The sequence below is a fragment of the Pseudozyma hubeiensis genome (genome assembly GCF_000403515.1).
Source record: "Pseudozyma hubeiensis SY62 DNA, scaffold: PHS53, whole genome shotgun sequence".
Classification (NCBI taxonomy): Eukaryota; Fungi; Basidiomycota; class Ustilaginomycetes; order Ustilaginales; family Ustilaginaceae; genus Pseudozyma; species Pseudozyma hubeiensis.
In genome coordinates this window covers 13,905-33,091 of record NW_012133835.1, presented here as the reverse complement: position 1 = coordinate 33,091, position 19,187 = coordinate 13,905, and the positions used below count along the sequence as shown (strand labels likewise).

Below are 19,187 nucleotides of genomic sequence, written 5' to 3'. Positions count from 1 at the left end.
CAACGTTCTCCGTCGCGTGGCAAGGTAGGTGTCACAGCGCAGCTTGCCAACCATGAAAGATTGCCGACAGATTGCCAGCGTCCGTCGCTTGCTGGATCAGATCGTTGACCGTGTACTCGATGCTTAACGACGACGAAAGCTTGCTCATCACCGAGGTCACGGCTCTATCCGCACTCAATTCGGCCGTGTCTGTACCCACCGCTTCCGCAGCGTCGGTCGGAGCCGCGTACGGAGTTGTTGACCTCGAGACCGCGCCTCGCCCCTGTACCGCTGCTGGCGTAGGCGCCGGCGTAGATCGGCCGGTCCTCGAAGTAGATCCAGATCGCTCTAGGCTCAGCGCAGGCAACGAGCTTTCTTCGTCTTCCTGCGCCCTAAGCACCTTGATCGGATTCGAGGTCCATGCAAACAAGGGGTCGTGTCGGAACACCTCGAGCACCGTCTTGATCACGTCCTGGTGCGCGCGCAGCACCCTCAGCGTCTCTTCGCAGCATCGTCGAAAGGTTCCTTCGACGCCGTGCATGCCCATTCCATCAACAAGGTCACGTGTGAGACGGAAAGGGACCAGCTCTGGGATCGGCAGCAGCTTGCCTTGGTCGAATGCCACACCAAAATCGATGTGCACCAATTCTCCGCTCTCCTTGTCGAGAAGAATGTTGGAAACATGTCGGTCTCCGAGTCCTAGGACGTGTCCGACGATCGAATTCGTGCTGACACTGCGTGTGTACCTCAGCCGTGTTTCGTACCAGTCCCTCGGCATGCGCTGGGCATCGCTGAAAAAGTAACGGAACGCTGGCCGCATCTGCTCGCAGACGTCCAAGAACGCTTCGAGCTTAGCCTCGGCGGGCAGAGACTGGGCGTCGCGCATCTTGGTCCTTGCTTGCGTTGGCGTAATGTCGTTGGAACGGTATTTGTCATGGAGCCCGATCAGCAACTCTCCGAGCGGCACCGTGTTCGTAACAAACTCGAGCATACCGCATTGCGGACCGAGCGGCAAGACTGTGTAAATGCGGATCGCCAATTTGCGCTCGCGAGTGCGGCGATCCGACTTGAGCAGGTCGTTGACCATGCGGAACACTTGCTGCATGACCGCGTCCTGGCGTAGATCATCGTCGCGCTTGAAGAGCTGTTTGTACCGCTTTCCATCGCTTCCGATGCATTCGCTGATCTTGGGCAAGTGTATTCCTCCTGCGGTGGTAAAACTGTCGCTGTACCGCACAATGGAGATCACCTTCTCGTACTTGCACGTTGGGTCGATCTCGAGACGAGCAGTCGCAACAGGAACGTCGAGGTCTCGCATCCGCACCAGCCGCAGCTCGCCCGACGGCGGCATACGCAGAGCGCCTTTCTTGATGGCGCCGCTGCTTTGAAAGTAGCGATCTGGACGAGAAGCGAGGTCGAATTCCGCCCATTCGACGTACGCCAAACACAACTCCTCGAATATTCGGATCCTTTTTCCGTGCGACGTCTGTCGCTTGACGTGATTCCAGATCTTCTCCGCAGCGGTCGAACGTAGGACCGGGGGGGATAGGGATGTCACGGCATTCTCGGAGGCACCAATAGAGCTTCTAGGTCCAGTGCGATGCGAAGCGGCCTTGGCATCGGCGCCCGTCTTGATCAGCGCGAAGATGGCGTACAGGCAGTGGAAGGGATGGTCCTGGCACATCCGTAGCAGCAACTGATTGAGGTTCGATTGGAACAGCGCCACGGGCTCGCTCTGATCTTGCACCTCGGTCAAACGAGCGGAAAGCTGATGCATGAGAGCAACAAACTTGCGCGATGGGACCGAGGCGAGGCAATTCGTCAACAGTCGGTTCAACTCGGCATCTTCCGCATTTTCGAACCACAGCGAGATGAGCCGAGCAACAGCATCGTCATGCGCGTCTGAAGAGCTCAACGCACGTGCATACATGACGACGCTGCGGCGAAGGAAATGCGTTCTTGAAGCTTCCAGCTCGGTGAGACGAGTCTGATCTTGGCGAATGATCTTTTCGGCCTGACGCTGGAACTGAAGCAGCTTCCCGCGGTCCGTTTTCGAGCTCGTCCTCTCGTACTTGTGCTGGTTCAGAGCAATCTCTTCTGCACGACGTTGGATGTAGAGTCGGAGACGCCGGACTTCGGCCATGTCCGACCCGCGGTGATGCTCTTCCGCAAACCGTGCCCACCTGTAGGAAATGTCGGATTGCTCCATGGTTGCTTCGGCTCCTTTGGAAGTATCGGAGGGCGTGGAAGTGGCGACCATCTTGAGGGCCGGTTCGAAGAGGTTCCGATCGATCTCTCGCGGGTGCTGAGATCTCGCTGTTGCTCTCCACTGAGCCAGAAGCGCTAGGAGACGTGCGCCTCGACGTCGTTGCTGCATTGAAGCTTGCGTAGTAATGGCCAGGTCATCGACGATCTGCGAAAGAAGCTGCATCGCTGGAGAATGTTCCTTCTGATCCCAAAGCACGGCCGCGAACTCCTCTCGCGCCAGATTGGCACCGTCACCCAGAAGAAGCTCGATCTTTTCTGCTCGTGCAGTCGCGTTGATGGCTTTCTGCAATTTCTTGTGTTCGCGAGCTTGTTGGCTGAGTCTTACCAGTAGAAGCCTCTCGACTCGAGCGATCTCTTCGGCTGGACCGTCCAGAACGTCACCGATCTGAGTTGATTGCAAGCGCTGTCGTGCGATCTGCAACAACGACTGCTGCGTGTTGAGGATTGCTTCTGCTCTCTCAAATTGGTCTCCGACGTCGGCTCGCGTCCACACCGACTTGAGGTGCATCACCGCTTCTTCTGATCCTAACGACGACGACGCTTTGCGCCATTCTTTGATTTGTCCGAGTGAGAGCAGGTCACCCTGAATTTTGCGCATGTTGGCAATACTCTCGGCAGGGACGGAACATAGTCTCTGCAGCTGCGACTGAATCGCAAGCGAGAGAGGCTTGTCGACATCTTGCTCGTTGTTGACCTGACGCAAAGTGCGCAGCATCGAATCGACCCCATCGCCTCCTGCTAGCAACAAGCTCGAGTCCGTAGGCAAGTCCCACGTAGTAGAGACGACACCATTACCAGGGGCCAAATGCAGACCAACTGAGCTCGGAGAAGCCGATGCTGTACTGACACCGTGGACGAGACGCTGGAAGCCCAGCTGCGATAGACTTTCGCCGAGCGCACCCGCCTGCGCGGTGGCGCTCTCGCCATCAGAAGTTGAAGCCTCATAGGCGGCTGCATGGTATTGAAAAGCTCGCAGCCACTGCCCTTCGTGGTGCAGTCGTTTCAGAAGTAGCTCGCGCACGTCTCCGTCCGTGATGCCGTAGAATGCGTCAGGATCATCAATGTTCATGTATGCCTGGTGAAGCAACTCTGCCCTGCCTTTCATGTGCGGAGCATAGGATACCTGCGACTCGTCTGCCTCCCTGTCGCCGTGCTCCACAAAGAAGATGGCGGCAGAGTAGAGCCCGCACGCGATGCAGCATTTCGCAAGCAGATCCGTGTCGACCTGGAACCAAAAGCAGACTTTGTCTGGCTCCTCTTGGACGGGTCTGTTCGACCTCACGGCAAGAAGCGCGTTGACGATGATCGAATGACATTTCGGATCAGCGGTCTGTGCGGTGAGTATGTGGTCGAAATGCGTCGCCATCGCGGCACGGTACTGCTGTAGCGAAGCCGCTTGGTCTTGAAAGTCCGACCGCCTTCCCGATGTTCTTCTTCTTCCGCCAGCAGACGACGTTGCGACGTTTGTATCCATGTCCACGGTCGTGAAACAGAGAAGCAAGACGTGGAAAAGAGCCTCGGCGGCTTCTTTGTTCGTCGACACAAATTGACCGATGGGACGGAAAAAGTCTTTTCGCGGGAAGGAAGCGATAATGCTGCACATGATTGCCGTGATTCGGCGGATCCACAGCTCCGATGAGGTCGAGGATTCCAACAGTGCTTGCTCCGGCAGGCTCTCCGGCTGCAAAGCTGCGGCACGAGTCGTCAGAGCGCTAATGCTCGGCCGAATGCGATCAATCTCTCCTCGGCTGACGGTAGGTAAGGTGTCCATGAAAGGGTCCTGAACGACGGCAACAATGCTGCGCAACGTCTCATAAGCTTGGTAGCTCGGCTCGAGGGGCAGTGTTTGTGTTAGCTCATGTACCTTGAGAACAGCTGCAGCTGATAGGCTGCACGCCTGGCTTGTGTCGGCGGCAGCAAGATATGTCTCGGAAGCCGTCTGGCCTTGCTTGTGTCCATGCTCGGTGGATGCACGTTCACGCTGCATCAGGACAGAGTCGTCGACGCTCGAAATGCAAGCATAGATATCGCTGACGACATCGCTCGGCGATTCGCCTTCGGTGCAACTTGATATCGTGCCGTGGGAGCTAGCCATTCGCTCGAGCAGCTTCCAGCCTGATCTGAGACAAAAGGTCTCGAGCTGTGACCTGTTTGTTCTTCTGAGGACGTGCCGAATACGTAACATCGACGGCAGGCGAAGCGATAGTCGTGGACAAGCCTGCATCGCAAAAGCCACAGTATCAATATCGATGAGTCCTTCGATTGCAGCATGCTCCGTAGACGTGCTCTTGACTGGCCACAAGAGTATAGTGGAGGAGGTCGCGATGGGTGACGCCTTGGCTACTGCGCGTGCAGCTTCGAACAGCCATTCGCCAGCCTTTGGCGATTCAGTGAGCTGTTTTACTGTTTTGTCTGCCCAGGTAGCGATGCATGACACCAAAATATCAGGTTTGTGCTGAGCCAAAGACGAGTGGCTGCAAGCATACATTAGGATCGGCCCAAAGTCGTCGTGAAGGAGTCGCTGATCGAGCAGCAGTTCCACGCTCTGAACCAAGATGCGCACATTGAGCTGATCAGCCCAGAAGCTGTCGCCACACATTGCAAGATAAATACGCAGCGCCGCACACAAGCGAAGCTGCTCGTTGTGAAATCTTGATGTTGCAATGCGGTGGACGACGTGACGCAGCACGTTGTAGACGACATTTTGACTAAATGGCTCGATGCCAAGGTTTGGCAAAGCCAAAAGCGCTTCAGCAACGACGGCGCTCGCGAAGAAAGGTCGGCTTGGTTCGTGCAGGACCAGAGCAGAGGATGCGGTCGTTGGCGTCAAGCTTGACAGGGCTTTTCCGGCTTTAGCGTCTAGCTGCGTCAGCCGAGCCAGAGACGATCGACGACTTTCTGCCAGGGTAGCCGCTGGCTCGAAATACAGCGTCAGCAAGGTGGTAACGACCAGATCGTCCGCGCCCGAGATCATTCGTCGCAGCTCCTCATGCTCGGCGCTGTCGGAAAACCCGAGCTGAGTCAGTTCATGCAACGCTCGTGTGCCAATGGAGGCCAGATCCGGCCTTTCCTGCTGCTGCGTCGCTTCAACAGCAAAGCCCAAGTAGGCGGCGGTGAGGAAGGGCATGCACTCCTGCAGACCTTGCCGATGGGTCCTTTTGGTCAATTGGACGAGGGCGTCGAACTGCGTCTTGCCCTGCTGCGTCTGAGCCGCGAGCAACATGCTCCCGCTAGCGGCAAAAGTCGCATCGAGGCACTCGCGTTTGCTTGTAAATCCGACCACCTTCCAAGGCACCTGCAGCGGATCGTAGTTATTGGTAGCCATCCCCCATGTCATTTGACCAGCAAAGGCTTGGTAGCAACTTGAAGCGTCAGGGAACCCAAGTCTTGCCGCGATCTGCGCAAACAGGTGCTGTACGGTGATTGGAAACATATCGGTTGCAAGGACGATCTCGAGGAGATGGAACAGTGCCGACTGGCGAACCGCCGAGTTGACGATGGCGACATTGGCGAGGCTGAGCGCTCGTGTCAGAATGTGCTGAGGAATGCTGGAATCGCTAGGCAGACTGTCCCGAAATTCGTTGTAGAGGTCGGACGTCTGGCCTTGTTCAGATATTACGGTGTCAAACACATTTGCCGCCATCGGTGACCCGAGACCTCGCACACGTATGTCAGCGTCTGCGTTGATGCACAACAGAGACTTCCGCGGGGTAAAGCCGCTGGCACGAGCGCTGCCTGATCGGCTCAGGCGTCCTTCTCCATCCTGTCGTAGGCACTCTGCTAAGAAGCTGGCGCAATCAAGTTGCACCCCCCAGGGCGTTGGCCACTTGACTCGGCCAATCTGGTCCGCGAAAAAGACGGCTAGCTTCTGCACCTTGTCAAACAGATCCGACTGCTCGTCGAAATCTTCCAATAGCAGAGGCAAGACTGCTTTTACTGCGCGGATGGCGGCAAGACGGGCTGCGGGGTGCCGAGCGAACTGATAAGATGCCAGCAGCTCTGATCCGATGCGATCAAGTGCATCGACAAGATCCCGCTGGCTCATCCAAAACTTGCCTTTGCGGAGCAAATCGAAAAGCACTGGAGCCAACGCGATCATCGAATCCACCGGGCAGTCGAAGTAGAGTGACAAGACCAGTTCGTCCCGCCGGGAGTCTGCATTCGTAGAAAGGATTCGAGGCACGCCGACCAAGAGACGCACAAACGTGCTCACGATCGCGTCAGTCGACTCGATCGAGCCGATGCAGTTGGAATGTTTCTCGTGAAGAGCGTTGGGGGAAGCGCTTTCGGTCATGTCGTCGAACGCATCGAGGAGGCTTGATGCGGTAAGAGACGCTGGACCATTGTCGCCGTCCTTGTGGTCAAACACAACCCTTTCCAGCACCGTATTGCAGCTCGACAAGACTGTCTCTAGCATGCCCGCTTCTTGAATTGCTGTCCAAATTCGCTTGGAGAAATCGTCCGGATCCGCCACAAATACTGGGCGATCTTGCGGCTTTGCGAGCTGAGGTCCAGGAGCGACCCCACTCGCCGAGCCGGGAACGGCGAGCAAGTTGTTCGAGGCAGCGTTATCGGCAGCGACATCATTTTCAAACGGCGCGAATCGACGAAGCTGCTGCAGGGCAAGGTCGAGCGGTCGTGCGAGCGTGCCCTCGGACGATGAAGCAAGATCGACAATCTTGACAATGACCTGACAGGCGCGTTTGACGCGTGTCGGATTCTGCGAGCTGTTGCTCATTGTCACTTTGGACCACACGTCGACTGCAAGCATGGCTGCGTGGATCATGGACACTGCACGGTCGTGAGTCACAACTGGAACATCCTCGGAGTTCCGAGAGTCGAGCAGGTCCAAACAGATGCCGACCTTCTTTTCGAGGATGGCCGCCAACCTCTCGAAATCCTCCATCGAAAGCAGTGGTGGTCTCGCGTGGGTAACCCTTTCGCTCACAGTATTGATGTCGACTTCGAGTTGTGTACACTTGTTGCATAATGTCAATTCACGCAACGACTGCAATCGTGCTAGCCGACTGAGTAGTGTCGCCACCTCGTCGTTGTGTGCTGCCACACTTTGTGGAGCGGAAGATTCCAGCGCTCGCTCGGCAATGACGCAGCCCACGAGACGAAGGAGGTCATGATATGGTGTGAACAGCTGCATGCTTCGACCGGCTGCGCTTTGCGTCGACGACCGTGGAGCCTCTGCCGGCGTATACGAGTTTGCGAACCAGGCTCCAATCTTTCTGCGGGCGTCGAGATGGAGAAAGGTGCGATCTGAGGTGGTGCGTTGCAACAGCAATGTCATCAAATGGCAAACGGTATCGCAGAGGAACGGTGGACCTTGTAGATCGACCTCTGCTACCAGACGGGTGATATCTGGCCGCAACACTGAATCAGGGAGCGCTGCCCTCGACAGCATGGCGTTGAGCAAAAAAGCAGCGCTGCGGCAAGTTTCGGGTAATTCTAGCTTGCGTACGGCGATTCCCCAGTGATGGAGGCTAGCGCGCGCTGACGGATGACCGATTTCTGCATCCGCGGCCCCGCTGCGGTCGGATATGAGCACCGCCGCGCCGAGGCCTACCAAGCTCCATGAGACCAGCAGTGGATCTGGGTCAGCGGCCAGCGTCAGCAAGCGCTGACGTGCTTCGAGCAGCATCGACGGCTCGATGAGATTGGGTCGTGTGAGGAGAACAAAGACAAGCAATTGTAGAGCCCCGAGCCTTGTACCCGCACCCACGATGGGTGTCGAGGCAGCATTGAACACCGTGTCGAGCAACTGTTCCATGTGTGTTCGCTCTGGCTGGTTAAGTTGAGCGTCGAACGGGCTCTTCCGTCTTCGCTTTTGTGGACTCGAAGACGTCGTATCCGCTCCGCGTTTGGCATTGGACGGTCGGGGGTGTAGCACGGAGCGCTGACTTGCTGCAGTGCTCGATGGTGGTTCTTCTTGCTCATCTTGACGAACAGTCAAGGGAGCAGACGCGCCGTTGCCTTGCCGCGCGGACTCTGAGGTGATGAGTGCATCCAAGATTTCTACTTGCAGGCCAATCCGACACCAGGCGAGCGAGTCTTGTTCCTTCGACATGGGCCCAAGACCAAATGCCGCGTTGCTGAGAGCTGATTGGTGTTGTTGAGGGTTGAACCTTCGTTGCGCTGGCCAATAGAAGACAAGTGCGTCCATTTTGATGGGTTCGAGTGCCCAGCGGGTGTCGTGATCGTGAAGAAGGAGATCATAAACTTCGTGCAGAAACATCGTTGCGTTGGCTCGGATTGCCTGACCACTAGCGCCATCCTGTGACGGCGCTATCTCGGACTGCCCTCCTGCAAAAGAAGCCAGAAGCGGGCTGACGATGCGCAGGAACAATAGTGTTCGCTTTTTGAGCAGATGATTTTTGGTCTTCCAAAGTGCGATGATGGAGGATCGTAGAGCGAGCGATGCAAGAAGCACCGAGTACGGGTGGTTGAGTTCGAGGTGCTCCACCAAGGCTACCAATCCGGTCATGGCTGGCAAGTGAGCCGATGACTCCCCTGGAAAGGTGAGAAAGAATCGGGTATAGTCGGCAAGAAGTGAGAGACCATGGCCATTCGATCCGAGCAAGGGCGCTACAGTCGAAGCGAGAAGGTGGCGGAGGCATTCCGCAGTGACAGTGTCCTCGAGGCTGAGGCCGCGCTGGTGTGCAGTCAGTGTTGGAGAGGACGGCAACGAAGCCAGCCATGCGGTAGGGTCGCTGCCTCCAGCAGGACTGTCGAGGTCTCGTCCCAGAAGCATGTCAAAGCATAAACAAGCTGCTGCTCGCCAGTCTTCCGGATCGAGATGGTCGACGTGATGCTGGTGGCTCAAGACAGCGCATAGCGCAGATATGTATGCGGGTGCGACGGGTCGAAGGAGGGTGCCACGATGGTTGATCATTTGGAGGATGTGCGTTATGAGAGCCTTGACCACCTTTCGAGTCAAAAGGGGAGCAGCCTTGTCTACGAGTGAACGCAGCATCTGAGCTGCGCGCTGCAATCTGGCGAGGGAGACGGGCTGTGCATCGAGGAAGGAGCCCTTGCGGATGCAGGCAGCCTTCTCGGCGAGCACGCATGCGAAGAGCGCCTGAAACACCTTGAGCCACGCCTTTCCATCCTGTTTGGGGTCGAGGTTGACGACATTATTGGAATCCGAGAAGATGTGTTCGAGTGCCTCGAGGCCTGACTGACGGTCCTTGATCTTGTCGCTGCGGATCTGTTCGAGCGCTTCCTGCAAAGAGAAGGCCATATTGCCGCGGTACAGACGTGTGCGAGCCTAATGCTTTGCCATGCTCGGCTGATACTTGAGCGTGGCGATGTTCAGGTCGACGTGGGACGATACTCTCGATGAGCGTGCGGCCAGCTTGCCGACTGGACAGCTTCGGATTTCGTCGGGATCGTCAGCTTGCGATGAGCTGAAGTGCGTCAAGCGAGAGCAAAGATCGGACGGCGAAGGAGGACAAGGATGGCTGAATCTAGGAAAGCTACATGTGCACTCGCAGCGCAGAGCATGTCAGGGTCCAATTCAAGAAGAAACGCTCCCAAGTGTTGGTTTCCTCCGTCTGCGCTCTCGTGACCGCGACCGTGCGTGCGCAAAAAGTTCTCCACTACCAAAAAAAATCGCCGCTGCATTCCGGCATTCCTTGCTTTCGGCTTTGATCCCGAAGAGTCACACGGACCCCCGGACTCGTCGATCGGGCTCTTCCGAGAATTCAAGGTTGACGTGGAAACATCAAGACAGCCGCACATCTGCTGCTCAGCTCCTCACCACCATCCTCATCACCGCCATCATTCTCAGCGCCACAAGTCGTTGTGCAAGATGGCATCCTCAACAGAGATGGAGACGGTCGAGATCGGCATCATCGGCATGGGCGACATGGGGCGCCTTTACGCGACAAAGATGAGAGAGGCAGGCTGGAAGAAGGTCAACGTCTGTGACCGACCCGAGAACTACGACAAGCTTTGCAGAGAGCTTCAAGGATCAGGGCTCAACGTTCTACGCGACGGTCACCTCGTCTCACGGCGAAGCGACTACATCATCTATTCTGTCGAGGCCGCTTTCATCGACAAGGTCGTCGAGCAGTATGGCTCTTCAACCAAGATTGGTTCCATTGTTGCAGGCCAGACGTCCGTCAAAGCACCGGAGAAGGCTGCGTTCGAAAAACACCTCCCGCAAGATACCTACATCATCTCGTGCCATTCCATGCACGGTCCCAAGATCGATCCGACGGGCCAGCCGCTCATCCTTATCCAACATCGCGCGCCCGACGAGAAGATGCGCTTGGTCGAAAGGATCATGGCCTGCTTCAAGTCCAACTTTGTCTACCTCACCTACGAGGAACACGACACGGTCACAGCAAATACTCAAGCTGTGACTCATGCCGCCTTCTTGTCAATGGGCACCGCATGGTGCTGCTCGAATCAGTATCCTTGGGAGTCGGAGCGATACCCAGGAGGCATCGAGACGGTCAAGATCAACATCTGCTTGCGCATCTACTCTGCCAAATGGCACGTCTACGCTGGTCTGGCACTCCTCAATCCTGCAGCCAAGACACAAGTAACTCAGTTTGCTCAGAGCTGCACCGACCTTTTCAAGCTCATGGTGGCAGAACGAGAGGACGAATTGATGGAGCGCGTCTTTGCTGCGCGCAAGAAAGTGTTTGGATGGGAAAAGGACGAGGAGAGCAACAGCATCATCTCGCGCACAGGCACGAGGGAGGAGCGCAAACCCATTCTCATGAGCGACAAGCTGCTCGACCGATTCCACATGGCTGCTCGCAAAGCAACCTCAACTTCTGGGCACGCAGATGCTACCAGCGACGGGGATGGCGCAAGTGTAACGTTGAGTCAATCACCGCCCAACTCGCATCTCTCGCTACTCGCCATTGTCGACTGTTGGAGCTCGCTCGGCATCAACCCTTACGATCATCTCGACCTCGCCGCGACACCCATCTTCAGAATATGGATCGGTGTCTGCGAGTATCTCTTCCGCTCGCCCGAGCGTCTCCGTCAGGCATGCCACGCCGCAGCAAGGGACCACAGCTTCAGAGCAGACGACACCGAGTTCGTCATCGCATCCCGCGGATGGGCACAGGCAGTGCAATTTGGCAACTTTGACAGCTATCAGAGACGTTTTGAAGAGACCAGGGGCTTCTTCGAGCACAGATTTCAAGAGGCAGGAGCGGTTGGTGCGGAGATGCTTAAAGTTGTATTGTCAAACTAGTCACCCTCGGGAATCGCGGTTGACCCAAGTGGAATTCGAAGATGCTGTCGATCACGCTCGTGTTCTCAACGAGCTCGGGGAGGGCTTATTTGATCTTGTCGAGCGGTCTGTTGAATCCACCCTTTCGGTTCATGTACTGCCTCCAAGTGCGTTCCTTTTTCACCTCTGCTGCGCCCGCTGCGTTGCCCGTGACCTTTTTGCCTTTTGTGGTGCCGAACCCGCCAAAGCCCATCATGGCGGCCATTGCGTCTTCGTCGCCGTCCTCTTCTCCGGCCTCCCCATCATCTTGCTCTTCTTGTTCGATCGGCTTGTTGTGGGTATCGCTTGCATTCGGTGCTGATGTCGATGGTGCGCGTGTTGATGGTGGCGCGGATGATTGGTTTGTACCTCGACTCGAGCTCACTGATGCATCGTCATTCTGGCGAGGCTTTGATGGCGCAGAGCGATAGTCGCGCGAAGAGCATGCGTCCTGCTGATACGCGTCTGGTCTGTCTCGCGGAGGAGGCGGGGCACGATCCCGCTGTCGGTCGTCCCTATCTCTGTCTCTGGATCGATAGTCATCTCTGTCCCTTTCTCTGCGTTGGCTTCTCCAATCGTCCCTGTCGTCGCGATCACGTCTGTCTGACTCATACCTCGAACTCGATGATCTTGAATGTTGCGGGCTCGGAGAGCGCCGTCTTCGATAGTCATGAGAAGAGGAAGCTGCACCTCGATCGTCCCTGTAGTCTCTACGAGCTGGCGCATCGTTGTATGGCCGTGGAGGCAGTGGTGGAGATCTGCGCCTGCCGCTCATCCTTACGAGCTTGGATACTGAGGACCGTTTCGAGATGTAATCGTGATGGTAACAAGAGGCAACGAAGGGTGAGCGAATTCAAAAGAGCGGGAAATCAGGGTCCAAACTCACGATGCAGCTGCACAAGGTGGAGGAAAGCTCTTCTTTTCGCGCGAGAAAACTGGGATGGCCAACTGAAACGGAACCGAGCGCGATTCTGCGATATTTCGAGGTTCATGCAGTTCAACACATTCTCAACACCACTCATCATCATCCGCACCTGATCATCACCACAGAAGCGATCCACTTTGCGTTCCATTCCAAGCGCATCACAAGAAGCAAAAATCGTACGCCTCTACTCAAGTCGACGATATATAAATACAATCAAGATGGCTGGCGGAGGATATCGTAAGTACACCACGACGACCTCAACAGTGCACAACTCAATGCTGTGGTCGTACAGTAGTAAGCATTGCAACAGCCAGACTGACCCTCCATTGCCTCGCTACGCTCTGCTACGACAACGACAGACCCATACAAGGCCGATCCGGCGCTCGACCGATGGCAAAACATGCACTCGACCATGTACCAGCGCTTCCGTCTGACACCTTCGAAAGCACGAAATGTCGTTCTTTGGGGATTGACCGTCCCTGTCCTCACCTACTACGCCGCTCAGTACACCGACGACCGATGGGAACTACGAGGAAAGACTCGTCAGGATTCGCTGCTCCGCAACCCTCCCGCTGCCCCAGCGGCAGAGGCTGACGAGGAGTAAGGCACACACTGCGATGATAACATTGTCCAAGAAATCACACATACCGTTTCGATCCGAATTGCTTCGCGTTTAGGCCGTGTCGCTTTCCCCCTTGCTGCACGCACTCGACACCGGGACGCTACGCTTGAGATCGCTGCACCGACATGACACAGCACGAGCTTAATCCGGAAAGCATAAATCTTGCTGGGTTGCACACGATATGACACAGAATCCCGTTCACCCCGCCCGCACTCACGACATGACTCACACAAGCAACACGGGCAGCACACTCTTTCGAAGAACAACTAGACTCCTATTCACGTTCCGACTCCATGCCAGGCTCTAATCACTCGCCAATACCCACTCCCTCAACCCCTCACTCGCGCCCCACACCCGATCCAACACCACGACCTCCAACCACCTCTGCAATGCCCTCCTTCTCTTCTCCAGATACCTTGCATCGTACTTGCTCAACAACCCCGTCCTTCTTGTCGGCAGTTGAGGTAACCACTTTGCCTGATCCTTGCATTCGTTGAGCAGCGTACTTCTTAGCTTGACGAACGACGAGAAGCGTTTGTGCGCAACGATAGGTGTACCTTGCTTCGTGATGATGCGCAGTTCGAAAACGACCCAGCCGCGCGCTTGCGAGCCCACTTCGGACCATCCACGGATGCGCACTTCGCGCGCAAAGACGTCGGAAGAGCCGTTGCGAATCGAGGCTGATGATTGACGTCGCCTATGTGAAAAGGAACTGCCGCCGCTACGTCGACGTTCGAGGCTGTGGTGACTCGGTGAGCGCGAAGAAGACGTGAGAGTCGAAACAGGTAGCGAGATGAGCGAAGATGGTGCCGACTCGAGCGAAGCATTATCGACATCATCTTTGTCGCCGACAATCTCGGCTCGCTCGTGGTGTTCACTGCTTTGCCAATAAGCAGCTCGCTCGCGACGCGGAGAGATGAGTGGACTCGATGGTTCCGAAGCTGATTCGAGCCGCGTACGCGCGCCATTCTGGTCGTGATTCTGTGCGGATTGGTCGCTTGAGGTCGCTGGGAGCGCGCTTGTATTGGTCGGCGGCGATACAGCTGGCGAGTTGAGTTTTGAGCTGCTCCCGCTTCTCGCCTCATCCTGCGGTTGTATCATTCCCGACGCACGCGCTTGTCTTCTGTTGCCGTGCAAAACCACTGGATCTGCCTTTGCTTGACTCAGCTCGATGGTTGGCGTCGGCCTTCGAATGGAGGGCAGTTCCAGCTGAGATCTGGTGCTGTCCACTGTTGCGACGCCTTCAGCGGGAGAGAGTAGCGCTGTGTCTTTACCGGTCGACTGACTCTTGCTTCGATCCTCGCTTTGCAGTCGAAGACCGAGCAGTCCTTCGGTCAAGCTCTTGTCGACCGGCCTTGACGAGGCGCTCGAGGACAACCTCGCTTTCCGTGGCCTGGGTGACATCGAAAGCTGTTTGGACGAGGCCGAAGAAGGGGAGCCAAAATCCGACGCAATGTCGGAGCTGGTATCCAACACAATAGAAACATCGTCATTGTTGTCCCAGTGCGCGAGCGTCAGAGCACCTGCGACAGCACGAGGCGCTCTAATGATGCTTGGAGGACCGCCCCTAGACGGTCTGCGCGCCTTTTTCTTTACCGGAGGGGGAGGTTTGGTAGGGCTCGTACCAGCCGCAGACTGGAAAGCATCTGGAAACGACTCGAGAAAGAAGGCGGGCGGAGTTGATGTGCTTGTAGTCGTCGATTCAGATGTCGTTTTTGCTGACGTTGACGGGAGGATGGATGATGGATCGGGACCGCATTCGTCCGCTGCTGTAGATGGATCGCGTTCGCGAGACTGGGGTCGTGGCCTGCCACCCAAGGTGCGACCAACGACCTTACCTTGAACGACGCGCTCGCCGTATTGGTTGATGTAGATGTCATTGACTGGAGTGCGGACTCTGAGCTTGCTAGGTGATGGGACTCTTAGCTCTTGGTCGAACCCATCCGACAGATGCGACGATGCAAGGATCTGTGTATCATCATGTTCTTGCGCTGTGCCAGCCTTGACGGATCGCGTTCGGGAGCTCAATCCGCGTGCAGGTAAGTTGTCATCAGCATCGTCCAGGAGGCTTGTGCCAAGCTCGATCTTGATCGGATCATGCGATCTCGATGCAACAGTGTTGGACGGGCTGCCAGTGTTGTCTACGCCACTATTAACAGTGGAAGTGGGTGGTACTGGCCATTGGAAGGGTCGGACGTCGGTGGGCGAATGTAGAACCTCGAGCTTGGAAGATGCAGAGAATGTTGCAGTGCTTCGCGTCGATGCAGGCTCAATCTTGGAAGGCGAGACGTCTCGACGTGTCTGCTGGAGGTGGGGCGAAGCGGCGAAGGCAGAAGGTCGAGCAGGTGCAATGTCTAGGAGTTGATCGGTCGCTTCGCGCAGCTCTTTGGCCAGTTCGGCCTCCATGCTGATGTGCGAGCGGCGAGCTTCATGGCCATGCGTCCGCCGTGCCAAGAGTAAAGAGTAGCCTGGGTAAAGGAAACAAGCAAGTGGTCAGGAGAAACGCGGAGAAGCGAGACAGAACCCTTGCGATCTGCATCCGTGCGTCGGTGGACCCTTCGACGCACACGGCGAAATTTGGAACAATGTTAGACCTGCGGCTCGTCAAGGATGACGGTTCGGCGAAATAGCCACAGCCGAATTGACCGTCTTTTGTCGAGAGAAACCTCGCTTAGCTGTCAAGCGAAGATGCATGACCAAAAGCGGCATGGAGCACACCGAGATTGCTCCGCTCTGTCTTTGGTGTCATGCTGAACATCAGGTCGAGTTTATTCGCTGCGGCACGGAGACCAAAGACTTTCTTGGCGGGACTTCGGCTGTATACATTCGTACTTTCGATTCTTCCTCCCCATGCCGATGATTGCCGAAACTGGCAAGGCGGGATAATCCGTACGAAGGAGTGGTCGGTCTCGGTCGGTCTTCGAGCACCTTCCTAACGAGTGATTCTTGAAATTTGGGGACCCCGCGCTGCCGAGCAAGTCCCCCACACTCATGCCGCTAGGTGCTTCGTGCTGATTTGCCGCCGTGCTCCGGGCCTTAAGCTGCACAGTGAAAGCACCACCAGGTGCAATGCCGGAGCTCTCTCCATAGGTGCACTTTACTTCGAGGAGACATATAAGAAGAGCTCTTCCGAGACGAGTCCTTTACCGCTCCGCCACCAAAGGCTTCCCTACACCTCTCATCATGCTCTCATCAACCTTTGCCACCCTTTCGCCGTTGGCATTTGCCAGCGTCGCCTCAGCGCTCCAAAATGGTCTCGCCCTTACCCCACAAATGGGATGGAACACCTGGAACACTTTCGCTTGCAACATCAGCCAAGACACGGTGCTTTCCGCCGCACGAGCGATCAAGAGCGAAAACCTAGATCAATACGGCTACAACTATGTGGTCATCGACGACTGCTGGCAAGCCGATCAGCGTGACAATGGCACCAATGTCCTTCCTGCCAACAAGGAGAAATTTCCAAATGGGCTCAAGGCTGTCGTCGATGAAATCAAGAGCATGGGTCTCAAAGCCGGGTAAGTACAGGGAGTTTCGGTAGGGACGCAGTTGCAGGGCAGCACAAATTGACAGGTGTTTTTGCGCAACGCAACAGAATCTATTCCTCGGCCGGCGTCATGACGTGCGGTCATCACATCGGCTCACTTGGCTACGAAGAAGTTGACGCCACATCGTGGGCATCCGATGGATTCGAGTACCTCAAATACGACAACTGCTTCAACCAAGGAGAGTCTGGAAGCCCAAAACTTTCGTTCGATCGATACAACGCGATGTCGCAAGCGTTGAACAAGACCACAGGAGAGCCCATCCTTTACTCCATGTGCAACTGGGGAGAGGACTGGCCGTGGCTCTTTGCAACCGAGATTGCTAATTCTTGGCGAATTTCCGGTGATATCTACCCCACCTTCAACCGCGATGACGACCGATGTCCATGCACCGACATCACCCACTGCAATTTGCAAGGGTTCCACTGCTCCATCGCCAAGATCCTCGACTTTGCGGCCTCCCTAGGCCAGAAAGCGTATCCAGGTGCATGGAACGATCTCGATATGCTCGAAGTAGGAAACCGCGGTCTCAACCTCGACGAAAGCCTGGTTCACTTCTCCATGTGGGCCATGCTCAAATCGCCCCTCATCCTCGGAAACGACCTCACAAAGATGACCAACCAGACTCGAGCGATCATCAAGAACAAGCATGTCATCGACATCTCGCAGGATCCCACGGGATCGCCTGGTGTTCGACTTTGGAAGAAGCAACACGAGGATGGCAACACTCAGATGTGGAAGATCGCCTTGTCGAATGGAACCTACGCTGTCGCTGCTATCAATGTCTCCGAATCGCCAAAGAATGTATCGATCAGCATGGACGATATTTTCTTCGACGAGTATCTGGACAACGAAGATCTCAACGAACAGCCCTGGAATGCATACGATCTTTGGAAAGGTGTTGACTTTAGCAAGAACCCAACGGAGCCTGTTGCTATGGAAACGATGAAGGTGCAAGGTGGGCCCTTTACTGGAAAGTTGCCGGAGGTCACCGTGCCCACCCACGGTATCAAGTTGTACAAGTTGACCCCTGCTAGCGGAAGCACTGGATCGGCTCAAAAGAGGAGCTCCGATGGACTGGACAAGGTCTCGAGGGACTTCGCCGAGATGAGGCCAAGTCGAATCATGGGATCTCAGGCATTTCTTTGATCTCACGTAACATCTTCTGCTTGGAATGTACAATACACCGCGAGGTACAGAAGTGAACTCACTCAGTGAATCTAAACCTCGAGTGGCAAATGAGTCACGCTATGAAGTTTCAGTCGAAAACAAGCCGTGACAAGACTGCACATGTCTTTGATCCCAGTCAAGAACATCTACGCAGACATCGATTTGGTCATTGGTGAAAAGCAAAACGACACGAGACGACAAAAAGCAACAACAGAGAATTCAGACGAGCCTATCGTTCGCGCCTAGAAGAGGGACCAGACTCCGATGCAGGTGGTCATAGCAGCAACACCAAGAGCAACCGCGACACCGATCATTTCGCTCCTGACACCAGCCGCAACAGAGCTACCCTGGACGGTGGCAGTGCCGCTGCCATTCTTGCTCGGACCCGATGCGACGGGTGTCTGCACACCAACCGGCATGCTGAAAGTGGATGTGACCCCAGCTGCTCCTCCGCCAGAGCCGTTCTGACCACCTTCAGCCGGCGTTGGAGCCTTGGCGCCGTCCTGAGTCGAAGTGGCGTTCGTACCGTTGTTCTTCGGATCATCAGTGATCGTCGGCATGTTCTCCAAATTGCCCGAAGATTTGTAGCCTGGAATGTTCAGCTTGGGCACACCGACTCCGCCGCAGATGCTGGTGATGACACCGGCAGCACCGTGAAACTGTTGAGGACAGGTAGCGTTGATGCAGGCGAAGGTCTGGTCGATAAAGTTTTCGCTCTTGCAGAAGCAGTCGGGCTTGCTGAAGTCGTTTCCGCATCCAACCCCGGTGATGGAGCGCGTGGCGCAACCGGAGACGCACTGACCGTGATGTCCGCCAGGTTGATGACCATTTTGAGGACCGCTAGTCGAAGCCTTGTCGTCATCTTGACTGTCGGTAGAGTCGTCAGATGTACCCATCGTGTGCTGCGAGCTGGCGATGATTGACTGAACGTCATTTCCACTGGCAGGAGCGGAGATCGAGCCCTCGTTGTTGCCGGTCTGACCAGTGGGAGAGGTGGACTCGGTCGGGGATTCTTTCAGCTCAGGTGTGCCGCCTTGAGGGCTTGATGCAGGAGGAGCTCCAGCGGCAGAGACACTAGCAGCAACGATCAAAACAAGGAGCAGCAGCCAGGCGAAGGAAGAGCGGGATTTGCGACTGGTCTTCATGATGCGAGTCGATCGAGCTGAAGGTGGAAAGACAGGAGTTCCGGCTGGTAGTGATGCGGAAAGGAAATGTCATCAGGACTCAAAGATGCCTTTGAGGGGATTGCTCGAAGGTCAGGGACAAGCTGCTCCAACCATGCTAATCAGGCAGGTTCATTGCAGCCTCGACGCCACAGGTGATGGTTGGTGGGTGCAATTCAAGCTCTCATCACGTGTAACAGACCGCTCGCCGCTCGCATCAGAACGGTCAGTCGACACGAGTCATTTCATTGACACAGAGACACGATACTGTATG

General features: G+C 55.9%; 7 protein-coding genes across 7 annotated transcripts; 3 read left to right on the top strand and 4 right to left on the bottom strand.

The window, feature by feature from the left end:
* Positions 1-31: 31 nt before the first annotated feature.
* PHSY_005750 (potential phosphatidylinositol kinase) lies at positions 32-9,496 on the bottom strand (the record flags this gene model as incomplete). Its single annotated transcript, XM_012336358.1, has 1 exon — positions 32-9,496. One exon carries the CDS (start codon positions 9,494-9,496, stop codon positions 32-34), a length of 9,465 nt encoding a protein of 3,154 aa, XP_012191748.1.
* A 67-nt stretch (positions 9,497-9,563) lies between these two features.
* PHSY_005749 (prephenate dehydrogenase) lies at positions 9,564-11,470 on the top strand (the record flags this gene model as incomplete). Its single annotated transcript, XM_012336357.1, has 2 exons — positions 9,564-9,831; positions 9,915-11,470. The coding sequence occupies 2 exons, from the start codon at positions 9,564-9,566 to the stop codon at positions 11,468-11,470; spliced, it is 1,824 nt and encodes a 607-aa protein (XP_012191747.1).
* An 85-nt stretch (positions 11,471-11,555) lies between these two features.
* PHSY_005748 (hypothetical protein) lies at positions 11,556-12,263 on the bottom strand (the record flags this gene model as incomplete). The annotated part of the gene is made up of 1 exon (XM_012336356.1): positions 11,556-12,263. One exon carries the CDS (start codon positions 12,261-12,263, stop codon positions 11,556-11,558), a length of 708 nt encoding a protein of 235 aa, XP_012191746.1.
* Positions 12,264-12,813: 550 nt separating this feature from the next.
* Positions 12,814-13,017, top strand: PHSY_005747 (hypothetical protein; the record flags this gene model as incomplete). Its single annotated transcript, XM_012336355.1, has 1 exon — positions 12,814-13,017. One exon carries the CDS (start codon positions 12,814-12,816, stop codon positions 13,015-13,017), a length of 204 nt encoding a protein of 67 aa, XP_012191745.1.
* A 69-nt stretch (positions 13,018-13,086) lies between these two features.
* Positions 13,087-15,441, bottom strand: PHSY_005746 (sorting nexin-like protein; the record flags this gene model as incomplete). The annotated part of the gene is made up of 2 exons (XM_012336354.1): positions 13,087-13,150; positions 13,451-15,441. The coding sequence occupies 2 exons, from the start codon at positions 15,439-15,441 to the stop codon at positions 13,087-13,089; spliced, it is 2,055 nt and encodes a 684-aa protein (XP_012191744.1).
* Positions 15,442-16,308: 867 nt separating this feature from the next.
* PHSY_005745 (alpha-galactosidase) lies at positions 16,309-17,729 on the top strand (the record flags this gene model as incomplete). The annotated part of the gene is made up of 2 exons (XM_012336353.1): positions 16,309-16,553; positions 16,631-17,729. 2 exons carry the CDS (start codon positions 16,309-16,311, stop codon positions 17,727-17,729), a joined length of 1,344 nt encoding a protein of 447 aa, XP_012191743.1.
* Positions 17,730-17,992: 263 nt separating this feature from the next.
* On the bottom strand, positions 17,993-18,895 carry PHSY_005744 (hypothetical protein; the record flags this gene model as incomplete). Its single annotated transcript, XM_012336352.1, has 1 exon — positions 17,993-18,895. The coding sequence occupies one exon, from the start codon at positions 18,893-18,895 to the stop codon at positions 17,993-17,995; it is 903 nt and encodes a 300-aa protein (XP_012191742.1).
* Between the last annotated feature and the right edge of the window lie 292 nt (positions 18,896-19,187).